Source organism: Mustela nigripes, chromosome 10 (assembly GCF_022355385.1).
Source record: "Mustela nigripes isolate SB6536 chromosome 10, MUSNIG.SB6536, whole genome shotgun sequence".
Lineage (NCBI taxonomy): Eukaryota > Metazoa > Chordata > Mammalia > Carnivora > Mustelidae > Mustela > Mustela nigripes.
Genome location: NC_081566.1, coordinates 62,372,524 through 62,385,573, shown reverse-complemented (window position 1 = coordinate 62,385,573; position 13,050 = coordinate 62,372,524). Strand labels below are relative to the sequence as shown.

The following is a 13,050-nucleotide window of genomic DNA, read 5'->3' as shown; positions in this document are numbered from 1 at the left end:
AACACTAAAGAGAAAGGAAACAAAAGGAAAAATAAACAAGTGGGACAACATCAAATTAAAAAGCTTCTGCACAGTGAAAGAAACCGTCACAAAACAAAAAGGGAACACACTGAATGGGAGAAGAATTTACAAATCATATATTTGATAAGGAGTTGGTATCTGGTATATACAAAAGAACTCATACAACTCAACAATGAAAAAACAAATGACCTGACTAAAAAATGGTCAGAAGATCTTATTTTCCAAAGAAGACATATAAATGGCCATAAACACATGAAAAGATGTTCAATCTCACTAATCATCAGGAAAAAGTAAATCAAAACCACAATAAGATATCATTTTATACCTGCTGGAACAACTATTATCAAAAAGGCAATCATATGTGTTGAAGAAGAAGTGAAGAAAAAGGAACCCTCTTATACCACTGGTGGGAATGTAAATTGGTGCAGTCATATTGAAAATAGTATAGAGAATCCTCAAAAAATTAAGACTAGAACTACCATATGATCCAGCTATTCTGGGTAATTAACTGAAGAATATGAAAACACGAGTTCAAAAAGGTATATATATCCCTATGTTTATTGCAACATTATTTACAATAGCCAAGATAAGGAAATAATCTAATTGTTCATCAATAGATGAATGGATAAGTGGACACGGTATACACACACACACACACAGGAATATGTATATATATAATTTATAATATAGTATATATAATGGAATACTATTCAGCCATAAAGAAGAATGAAATCTTGCCATTTGCAGCAGATGGGCCTTGAGGCTATTATGCTGATTGAAATACATCAGAGGAAGACAAATACTGTATGATTTCACTGATATCTGGAATACAAACAAACAAATACTACAAAAACAAACTCATAAATACAGAGAACAGATTGATGGTTACCAGAAGGGGTTAGAGGGTGGGTGGGCAAAATGGGTAAAGGTCAACCATATGGTGATAAACAGTAACTAGACTTTTGTTGGCGATCACTTTGTAGGGTATGCAGATGTCAAATAATAGTGTTGTGCATCTGCAACTTAAATACTGTTATAGACCAGTTTTACCTGAGAGAGAGAGGGAAGAGGTTAGTTGGGGTAGGTGGTAGGGAAGAAGACCATGTAGAAATTTCCCTGATCAGCCCTACTCTAGGTTAGGTGCTCTTACTCATGGGATCTCTGGAACTCTGTTTTTCCTTCACGGTACTTGCGATGTTATGTGGTGGTCATGAACCCCTATGTCTGCTTCCAGACACCGTGAGTGACTTGAGTCCAGGGTCTATACCTTTCAATCCCCAGACCCAGAACAGTGCAGGAACACGGACCACCAATGCTTGTCACGGAAAAAAAGATGGAGGCAGGCAGTGGAAGGCATAGGTTTTCAATCAGAAGATGTTCATGCCTTGTCTGAGGTGGAAGGGGATAATGAGATGATGAGCAAAAGGACAGAGTATTTTTAGGTATTGTTGGGGCTGGGGATAGAAGAAAGGCTGCTTTCTGAGGTGAGGCAACACAGGTTTGAGCCAGGTGGGCCTATGCTCAAGTTCAACCCCTGACATTTACTGAGGTCCTTGTCTTACTTTACTACAAGATGAGATGTAATAATACCCACCCCACAAGAATGTCTGAGGGCATCTCGAGGTGCTTAAAACACAATGGATATTTTGGAGTAGAGGGAATGAAATAGAAGACAGTCATGCTTGAGGACCTGTATCTGCTCAGTAATGCAGAAGGTGAAGCTCTGCTAAGAGTGAAGGGAGGAGCGTGGGGTGAGGTAGGACGCGGAAGGTTGAGGAGCACACGTGTCGAACCCAGGTACATTTGAATCCAGCTGTGCTATTTTGAGAAAATTATTGAAATTCTCTGATTCTCAGGTTCCTCACCTCTCAAATGCGGATAATTATTAAAATTCAGTTATGAGGCTGTGCAGTTAACAACGCCTGGCACATATACATGGTAGTCCTTGTTATTATTTTGATGCATGTAAAAATTCTGAGGAAATGCTACTGTAAGGAACATCCTAGGGAGTCAACAAGATATCGACTAAGGGGAAGAAGCGGTTGAGGAAGACGTGACCCACTTTTACCACATCTCCCAGTGACTGTGATTTCCCGACTTCATACACCAGACCAGAGAAGGGAGCGGTGAAAAAGACAACACTAGAGGAGAAGTAAAGCAAGAAAGGGCCGGCACCTCAGGGTGTGGGTTTGGGTTCACTTAGTGAAGAAGAACCTAACTGCATGAGCTTGAGACCTTAGGAAAGTTAGCAACCTCTCTGCGCTCAGTTTTATCAGTTTTAAAATGAAGTTAATAGTGGCACTTACCTCATAGACGTATTATAAGAGTTAAAGGCGTTAATATTTATAAATTTCTTAGAATGATGCCTGGCGTTTACTAGGCACTTGTACGTGTGTGCTATATAAAACAAGACCCATGGTTAGAGAGATGAAAATAATACCCCAGTCAACTCTGGGGGAAAAAGGAGAGTCAGAGCCCTGGAGTCCAGAGCAGGGAGCTGGAACAGAGCAGAGATGAGGAAGAATGTGTTGCTAATTACAGCCACCTGACCACTCCCCTCCCCCAGCTTCCTTAGGATTCTTCAAGTAAGCATTTCTTGGGCTTTGGGGACACTAGCTCACCATTCCTCCTTTCCTTCCACCCACTGCTTCCGAGATCAGTAAGTGGGGGGAGAACCTCCCCAGATACGGCAGGCACGGAAGGGTGGATGGAGATGATTGCATCCTGCACTCCTCAGGGTAGAATGGGTTACAGCACGTTATACTGAGTGAAAGGGAGTTGCGAGCAAAGAGGAAGCAAAGAGTTGAGCAGCCAGTTTTGTGTCGTTCTCCATGAGGGTGGAAAGCCCTTTGTCATGAGTTTTTAAGAAAAGGAACCCACCACCCCACACAATAGTACACTATTATCGACTAGATTTTTTTGCTTTCTTTTTTTTTTTTTTTTCCCTAAAGGTTTATTTATTTATTTGGAGAAGAGGGGCAGAGATAAGAGAGACCATCCTGAAGCAGATCCCCCGCTGAGTGCAGAGCACAGTGTGGGGCTCCATCCCAGGACCCTGAGCCTACATCAACAGTTGGCTATTTAACTGACTCAGCCACCAAGGTGCCCCAACTTTTATCACCGTTTTTGAGATCTGAGTTGACTTGAATCTGTTTCTTCAAAACAAAAGAAACACACAAGTTCTCAAAACCAAGATGGGATCCTGGCCAGCCACTGTTCTATTACTATTTCCTTCTACTGTTATATAATCAAAAATTGAGTATAACAAAGAAAATATGGGTACATAGCGCCACCAACATCAGTCTCCCAACTGATTGCTCATACCTCTTTCTTTTCCAGCTTCCCCACAGGTGAGCTTAGTAACCCCAAACTTGCAGGTTCATTCTTCTCCAAGGTTCAAGACAAGAAAGATTTGATTCAGGAAGCACTTGAACAGCCTATATCCACCACAGAATCTTGAAGCCCCTTTGAAGGCATGCTGTCCACTTGGTCAATCACCATGCTGACCTCCAGAGAAGCTTCAGTGCACCAAGCTGACGAGGTGTCTCTCTCCTGCCTCCTACAAGTCTTGTGTTAGCACACTGATGCTCCTTCCTACCCTCTATTTGGGAACTGGATTTTTGAGCTGATGTCTTGATATCCAGTTTCCCCCATACATAATGTATTTTTCCATTTCTATAACTGGGCTTCTGCTTTTGAGACCTTTCTGAATATCTGTGGTAAGAGTCTTCTCAAACCTCTTTCTAGAAAAAAGGCTTTATCTTTATCTCAAAGGCTCCTCTTTACAAAGACTTTGGACTAGTGGCAAATTGGATCTCACCAGGACCCTTCCAGCCATGAAATCCTGTGTCTAACGCCCAGGTCAAGACTTACCTATCAATGGACAGACATCCACGTGGGCCTACTCACCTCTTGGACTTCTGATTATCAACTTCCAGAATGCTTCTACTGTGCTACACATTCAACAGGATACCAAGACCTTGTTGATATTGGACATTTGCTTATTTTGAAGAAGCTAATTCAAGTCAACCCACATCATATTGATATGATGGGGTACTTGAACTATATCTGGATATGCTCCTTTTCTTGGATATTCTGCTTTGGGGGCCTCTTAAGCTTCTATTATTGGCAAAGACCTGCCCACGAGTCCCATTCTCTATCTGAATAATCCTGTCTTTATGGGAATAAATAAATAAATAAATAATAAATCCAGTGACAAATCTCAAAATGTGATCATGATTGATAGCAGGGGCAGTATTTTTATTCCATTTCAGCATCAAAGACAGCAAAGGCAAAGGCAGCTTTGTTCAGTGGTTAAGTCTAAAGGCATTGGCATTCAAATCTTATCTCCTCCACTTTTTGGCTAATTGACCTCTAGTTTTCTGTGTTTCATCTGTTAAACTGGGGTCTTGGTAGTGTTCATCTCATATGATATTGTGAGGAGTAAGGTAAATAATAAATATGACTACTTAGAGTAATGCCAAACATGTCATCATCGCTTCATAAATGGTTGGTTATTACCATTATTGCTGGGGGAGAGGAAACAGGAGCCAGGTGAAGGGTTGAAGAAACCGAAGCAAGAAAAGCATAGAGAAAAGGAAGAATTAAAAGAGTGTGAGAAAGAACATATAGAATGGGCATGGGAAAAAAGTGGTGGATTCTTCCGTCTTTCACCCTAGAGGGTGGGTGGCTCGGCCCTTGCAGAGGCAGTCAGAATCATAATCACAAGTCAGGATAAGAAAGCAGAATTTGGAGCGTATGACTATGAGTCTTGGTTCTTTGAGAAAACTTTTCCAATGTGGAAGAGTCATGAGTTTGAGTGCCCAGACTTCTCTTATCTCAGTGATTTCAGAGGAATTCTATTGGATATGTCTCTTGCAAATATCTTCTCCCATTCAGTTGGTTGTCATTTAGTTTTATGGACTCTTTCCTTCACTGTGCAGAAGTCTTTTATTCTGATGTAGTCCCAATAGTTTATTTTGTTTTTTGTTGCCTAGCCTCCGGAGACACATCTAAAAATATGTTGGTAGGGCCAATGTTATAGACAAATTATTGCCTCTGCTCTCTTCTAGGGTTTCTATGGTTTCATGTCTCGCTTTTAGGTCTTTGACCCATTTTGAGTTTATTTTTGTGTATGGTGTAAGAAAATGGTCCTGTTTCATTGTTTTGCACAGAACTGTCCAGTTTCCCCAACACCATTTGTTGAAGAGACAGTCTTTTTCCCATTGCATATTCTTGCCTCCTTTGTTGAAGATTAATTGGCCATATAACCCTGGGTTTATTTCTGGGTGCTCTATTCTGTTCCACGGATCTATGTGTCTATTTTTGTGCCAGTGCCATACTGTTTTGATCACTCTAGCTTTGTAGTATAACTTGAAGTCTGGGATTGGGATGTCTCCAGTTTTCTTTTTCTTTTTTAAGACTTCTTTGTTTATTTAGGGTCTTTTGTGGTTCCATATACATTTTAGGATTGTTTGTTCTGGTTTGGTGGAAAAAATGCCGTTGGTATTTTAATAGGAATCACATTCGATCTGCATGTGCTAGCACTCTGCAGAGCATCAAGAAACTGAAAACCTAATGAGAGGAAGGCAGGAAGGGTGGAGCAGAAAGAGCTCGACCCTTGGCATCGAGGAACTGTACAAATTTCCAGCCATACACATATCAGGTTGTGAAACTTCAGGCGAACTGTTTAACGTGAGTCTTAGTTCATACGTTTTCTGTGTATAATGGGATTAATATCTATTTTTGCTTACTTCAATGGTCTTAGTGTGGCTCACGTAAGAATATAGGCATAAAAGTTGCAGAATGCTTTGCAAATTAAGGGGCATCAAATGTCACCCTCCAGCCCTTCTCTGGAAGACTGGGGACATCCCTAGATTTTCACTTAGCTTCTGTCCAACTCTCTTCCCCTCTACTTGCATTTTTGTCTGTCACGTCAGGGTGGTCAGCACAAGATCCAGAAAGCTGTCATGCATAGTTGGTGCAATCTCCATGAACCTCAAATTAAAGGAGTCACAGTCATGGGACTTAATTAGTCACATGTGACTATTAATTAAATAGTCAAGTCAATTAAATAGTCAACTATTAATGAGTCAAATTAAATAGTCCAATTAATGAATTAATGAGACTTAATTAATCAAATAGTCACATGTGACTATTAATTAAATAGTCAAGGGAACCACAGATACAAAGGTGTATTGATTCTACCTTTTTAGGAGGTCCCAACCCACTAGATTCTCTGTGTTCTAACACATTCCAGGAATTGCTAGTGAGTTTTTCAGAATGGATAGGAGAGACTATAAGTAGATTTAGAAATGCCAAGCATAGCGGTGCCTGGGTGGCTCAATCAGTTAAGTGTCTGCTTTTGGCTCTGGTCATGATCTTGGGGCTCTGGGATCGAGCCCCACATCAGGCTCCGGGCTCAGTGGGGAGACTGCTTCTCCCTTTCCCTCTGCCTGTTACTCCCCCTGCTTGTGCGCTCTCTGTGTCTGTCAAATGAATAAATAAAACCTTAAAAAGAGCCAACTATAAATAAATAAATAAAATCTAAAAAAAAAGAAATGTCAAGCATAGTCAACTTTTATATAGAGAATATAATTGTTTGGATTTAGCAAGAAACTGCAAAGACAAACCCCTCCTAGATCTGTGTTGATGTTATACAGTTTTCTTCATACTAACAACAACCAATATCCATGTGTCCTCATAGTTTACTGTTCAGCTCTAAGAAAAACAAAATTTCAAGTTCATTTCTTTTGTGAGAGCTAACTTACTTATGAAATGGAGATAACAGTCTCTTCCTCATTTACTTTGGAGAGTTTCTGAAGAATAGAAGCAGAGTAATAACTCTGAATGTGCTTTGAAAATAAAGGGGACTTAGAGAGATGAAGATCTTACAATGATAATTAAAGGTAAGCATTACTCTAACCTGATAGAGTAATGAAATATAATTTGGAAGGGCGTATCCCTGTCAAAAACTATGCACCCAAAAAGAAATGATTTTAAGTTATTCATAGTTTTAGATGATACATTCTTTTGCTGGGCTTTCTGGGTGGGCCTCCCAAGTGCGGACTATTCCGGACAGGGTTTGCAGACTGGGCACAGACAAATTCAGAAACAAACTTGAAAGCTGAAAAGCAGTTAGGTTTGGATCCTGTCTTTCCCCAGACCGTTGAACACTTTTTGAGACCTAGGATGTACTGGTTAAAGTACATGAAGAGGGCATTTCAATGTCTTCTTTACAGGCAATTTCTAAATCTTAACAGGAAACTAGGAGAGCATCGACAAGGGTCAGAACTCACAGGTTTGCAGGCAAAGGAGCAAGATCCACAGGTAGCGCTGAGCCATGTCCTTCTAGACTGTAATCCTGGGTGAACAAGATGTTCCTCCAACAGAAAGCCTGTTGCAAGTAAGCTTCCCTGCTCAGTTTATAGCAACCACTAAGAAAGGAAGTGTGAGCGAGCCGATTGGAGAAACATTGGTCTATGTGTTACGATGATAATTTTTTTCCCATTATATAATACAAAATGCTTAGCATTAATTAATTATTTATTCGGGAACTATTTGTTGAACGCCTTCTGCACACCAAGCACTCGTCTGCAAATGGACACTAGACAGAGCAACAGGACGACTCTTCCCTCTCCTTTCATGGAGCTCATGTTCTTGCTTTTAATTTAATTGCAATTAAATAGACAATTCCCATATGTCTGCTAAGCGTTGCAAGAAAGAAAAATACTGGGAACTGGGAGAGCAGCAGGGGACTCTAACCCAGGCACGGAGAGTGTGGGGAAGCCTCTCTGAAGGAACTGACAGCCCAGCTGAGACTTGAAGAGCAAGTTAGCATTATTAGGTGAAAGGTGAGGGGACAGGGAATAAGAAGAATGTGTTGACACAATATGCACCCAATAAATGGTAGCGACTCACATTATGGAATTACAGTTATATAATTATATTACTTATAATTCTACTATACATAATTGTATTATGTGATTATATTGATTATATAAATTACATATTATGGGTATGCTATATAACATAATGAATACAATTATATTATGATTAAACTACATGTAATACAGGAACGTTCTCTAGTAGAAGCCTGCACTCCCTGTTAGAAGAATGACAGGGGCCTTGTACGGGTGGGGGGGGTGTCAGAGGTGATGTGAATAAATATTTGGGCCCATAAGCCAAGCAGTTTAAAAATTTGAACCCAGCTGTTTCAGGAAGTGCTGGAAGAAGCTGAGGACATGGCCCCTGAGACCTAACGGTAGTAAGACTGTGCAAAGGTTTTCCCCCTGAGGATTGTCCTTTGCCAGCTTCTGGGCCTCCAGAGTCATTCATGAAACTATCATGCTCATCATTCTTCTTGTATACTTGCTCAAAATTGAGTAGAGGAATACATTTATCTACATAAAGGTAGTATACGGGCAACATAGGCATCTGTTCGGGGCCAAAGAAACATTGGAAATAGAAATGAAATTTCCCAAATTAATTCATTCATTTCATAAGATTGAACCATATTACTTTCATACTTCTAGCAAGATGTCTTCCTGAAATATGTAATTGCTACGGGTGTATTATCACACATCTACCATCTAGTCATTGCCCAGAGAAGGAAGAAAGAAGAAAATATGAAGTTGCCAAGAGCTGCTGGAAACCCAACTTTGTATTCTCTCTCTTCCTTTTTCTTTCTCTTTAGGAATGTTCAATCCTCTCTGGCCATTTACAAGTGTTGCTGGGTCTCATGTCTATGTCTTCAGAAATTCTAGATTGGCATCTTACTCAAAGACATACTTCCTGTTGAACCCGGACCAGTGTCATATGTCTTCTGTCTTTCGGCCTTAGATCACCAGACCCAACTAGTAAGTTTTTATCAAGACGTTACTAATCTTTGACACCTCTTCTTTTAATATAATGCAAAAAGATAAAAAAGTCCTCACATGGGGCACCTGGGTGGCTCAGTGGGTTAAAGCCTCTGCCTTCGGCTCAGGTCATGATCCCAGGGTCCTGGGATCAAGCCCCGAATTGGGTTCTCTGCTCAGCAGGGAGCCTGCTTCCCCTTCTCTCTCTGCCTGCTGCTCTGTCTACTTGTGATCTCTGTCTGTCAAATAAATAAATAAAGTCTGTAAGAAAAAAAAAAGTTTAAAACAAGTCCTCCCATTTCATAATAACGCAAAAACAAAACAAAAATCATACTTTTCTATGGGACCTACAATGAGTAGTGCATGCAAAAAACCCTTGATGTATTGAATTCCAGTAAAAAATGTGCCCTTTCTAATTGAGCAAAGACCTAAATAGCTCAAGAATTGGGGCAGGAGGCTGGTCTGGGGTCCAGGCCAGAAAAGCAAGCCTGCCATAGACAGAGACTTTGAGAAGAAGGACAAGTTTGGATGAAACTTAAATGACAATGTACACTGGCAAGAAAGGATGGAATTTGAAAGCCTCCGATGCAAAACCAAATCATTTTGCCCAGCAATTCCCATCCCCTCCAGAATTTTGCTGAGAAAGTGGCACTGAGGAGGGACTGGAAATCAGAGACCCATTGTAAGGTACCACAGATTTCATAATAGTTGGATTCTAGAGTTTTAATATAAAAGCAGATCAAAAAATACTGAAACTACAGCCCAACACTGTCCCACCTCAAACAGTAGCAAGATCTAAAAGGCACTGATGGTGAAGGAAGTAACGGGTTAGGTTAATTACAGATGAATTTAATCTAACACCGTGACCCTATTCCAGCTCAGTTTCATTCTCGGGAAAATATTAATGATCAGCTTCTCCCTCAAACAGCCATGCAGAGGGAAGGGTTACATGCCCAAGAAAATAAATAAAGCAAAGCAGAATAAAAAGTATTATCCTTGGATACATATTATCCTTTGTTTCAAATTCTATTTTGTCTGATATAAGTGTAGCTGATTCAGCTTTCTTCTGGTTTCCATTTGTATGGAATATCTTTTTCCATCCCTTACCCTCAGTCTGTGTGTGTCCTTACATCTAAAGTTATGTACACTCAATTACATAATGATAAGGGGATCAATTTGACAGGAGGATGTAACATTGTAAATATTTATGTACCCAACATAGGAGCACATAAAAACATAAAGCAAATGTGAATAGACACAAAAGGGAGAAACTGACAACAAGGCAATAATAGGGACCTCTAGTGCCCCATTTACATCAATGCATAGACCATCCAGACAGAAAACGATTAGGAGACATCAGCCTTAAATGACCCATTAGACCAAATGGAGTTTAACAGACAGATACACAGAACATTCCATCCCAAAACAATAGAACATACATTCTTCCCAAGTACACATGGAATATTTTCCAGGATAGGTCATATGTTAGGCCACAAAACAAGTCTTAATAAATTGAAGAGAATCGAATTTGTATCAAGCATCTTTTCTGATCCCAATAGTAGGAAACTAAAAATTATGCAAAGAAAACTGGAAAAGTCTCAAATATGTGGAGATTAAATAACATGCTGCTAAATAATCAATGGGTCAAAGAAGAAAACAAAAATGTTAAGGTATCTTGAGAAAAATTAAAATGGAAATATACCAAAATTTGTGGGATGCAACAAAAGCAGTTCTAAGAGGGAAGTTCGTAACCATAAATGTCTATCTCAAAAAAGCAGATAAATAACGTTCTACCCCAAGGAACTCGACAAAGAAGAACAAGTGATGCCTAAGGTTAGTAGAAGGAAGGAAATAATAAAGTCTAGAACAGAAATAAGAGAAATAGGGATGAAAAAGAAAATAGAGAAGAAGATCAACTAAGAGTTGGTTCTTTGAAAAGATAAACAGAACTGAAAAGACTCTCGCCAATCAAAAAAAAAGAGAGAGGGGTCAAATAAATAAAATCGGAAATAAACCTACACATATATGGTCACATAACTTATAACAAAGGAGCCAAGAATCTACAATGGGGAAAGACAGTCTCTTCAATAAATGGTGCTATGAAAACTGAATATTCACATGCAAAAACTGAAACAGACCTCTATCTTACACCAGAGACAGACTAACTCAAAATATATTAAAGATTTGAATATTAAACCCGAAACCATAAGACGTGCAGAAAAAGACAAAGGCAGTGAGCTTCTTGACATAAGTCTTGGTGGTGTTATTTATTTTTTTTAATCTGGCACCAAAATCAAAAGCAACAAAAACAAAAACAAATGGGACCACATTAAACTAAAAAGCTTCTGTGCAGCAAAGGAAACCATCAGCAAAATGTAAAAGCAACTGATTGAATGGAGAAAATATTTACAAATTATACATCTGATAAGGTGCTAATATCCAAAATATATAAAGAACTCATAAAACTCCATAGCAAAAATAAATTCAATTTAAAAATGGGCAGAAGGGCGCCTGGGTGGCTCAGTGGGTTAAGCCGCTGCCTTCGGCTCAGGTCATGATCTCAGGGTCCTGGGATCGAGTCCCACATCGGGCTCTCTGCTCAGCAGGGAGCCTGCTTCCTCCTCTCTCTCTGCCTGCCTCTCTGCCTACTTGTGATCTCTCTCTGTCAAATAAATAAATAAAATCTTTTAAAAAAAAATGGGCAGAAGATCTGAATGAACGTTTTTCTAAAGAAGACATACAGATGGCCAACAGGTATATGAAAAGATCCTCAACATCATTAGCCATTAGGAAATCAAATTAGAGCCAAACGAGGTACTTCTACACATCCTTTAAAATAGATAAAACTAAAAAGACTCACTTTTATATGTCAACTTGACTAAGCTGAAGAATACCCAGATAGTTGGTAAAACATTATTTCTGAGGGTGTTTCTAGAAGAGGTTAGCATTTGAACTGGTGCACTGAGTAAATCAGAGGAAGGTTGAGTTGGCTCTCTGTGCCTAACTGCCCAGGCTGAGACATCGTCTTTGCCCTTTGCCTGGGAATTACACAGTCTATGCTCTGGGTTCTCAGACCTTTGAACTCTGACTGGAAGTCACACCACCAGCCCTCCAGGTCCTCCAGCTTGCAGACGGCAGACTGTAGGACTTTCAGCTCCATCAACATCATGAGCCAATTCCTTATAATAAACCTCATTCTAGCTACCCAGGGAGATAGCCAACTGGTTCTGTTTCTTGGGAGAAATCTGGGTCCCTGTAAGCAAATGTTGGCAAGGTTGTGGAGGAACTGGAACTCTTACACACTGCTGTATATATGTTCCTAAAATGATTTCTGTAGACTGAATGTTTGTGTCCCTCTAAAATTAGTATGTTGAAACCTAACCCTCAATGTGATGGTATCAGGGGGTGGGGGCTTTGGAAAGTGGTTTGATCATGAGAATGGAGCCTTCCTGAATGGGATTAATGCCCTTATAAAAAGGGTGCAGAGGCGCACCTGGGTGGCTCAGTGGGTTAAGCCGCTGCCTTAGGCTCAAGTCATGATCTCAGGGTCCTGGGATTGAGCCCCGCATCAGGCTCTCTGCTCAGCAGGGAGCCTGCTTTCTCCTCTCTCTCTGCCTGCCTCTCTGCCTACTTGTGATCTCTGTCAAATAAATAAAAATCTTTAAAAAATAAAAAATATTTTAAAAAAAAGTGCAGAGAGCCTCTTCTTTCCACCATCTGAAGACACAGCATGCAGACAGCCATCGACAAACGAGGAACTGGGTCATGCTGGCACTGAATCTGCGGACACCATGACCTTGCACTTTCTAACCTCCAGAATCGTGACAAGTAAATTTCTGTTGCTTATAAGCCACTTGGCTTACAGTTTTTTGTCATAGCAGCCTGAATGGACTAAGACAATATTACAAACACTTTAGAAACCAGTGACAATTTCTTAACAAGTTTAACTTTACGTACCACATAATTCAGCTCTTCTACTTCTAGACATTTACTAAAAAGAAATGACAGGATATGTCCATACAAAGACTTGTACTGGAATGTTTGTCGCAACTTTATCTGGTATAGCCAAGAACTAGAAAAAACCCAAATGCAATCAATAGGTGAATGGATAAATGAATGGTGTTATATTGATACAAGAGAAGACCACTCAGTAGTGAAACAGAGTGGTCTA

The 13,050-nt window shown here is 39.9% G+C and overlaps 1 protein-coding gene across 1 annotated transcript in view; it reads right to left on the bottom strand.

Annotated features, from left to right (window-relative positions):
- Positions 1 to 7,454, bottom strand: part of CD84 (CD84 molecule) — a 29,761-nt gene extending 22,307 nt beyond the window's left edge. Inside the window, exon 1 of the mRNA XM_059413511.1 lies at positions 7,320 to 7,454. Within this exon, the coding sequence (XP_059269494.1) occupies positions 7,320 to 7,365 (46 nt within the window). The 5' untranslated portion in view covers positions 7,366 to 7,454. The remainder of the gene's footprint in view (positions 1 to 7,319) is intronic.
- Between the last annotated feature and the right edge of the window lie 5,596 nt (positions 7,455 to 13,050).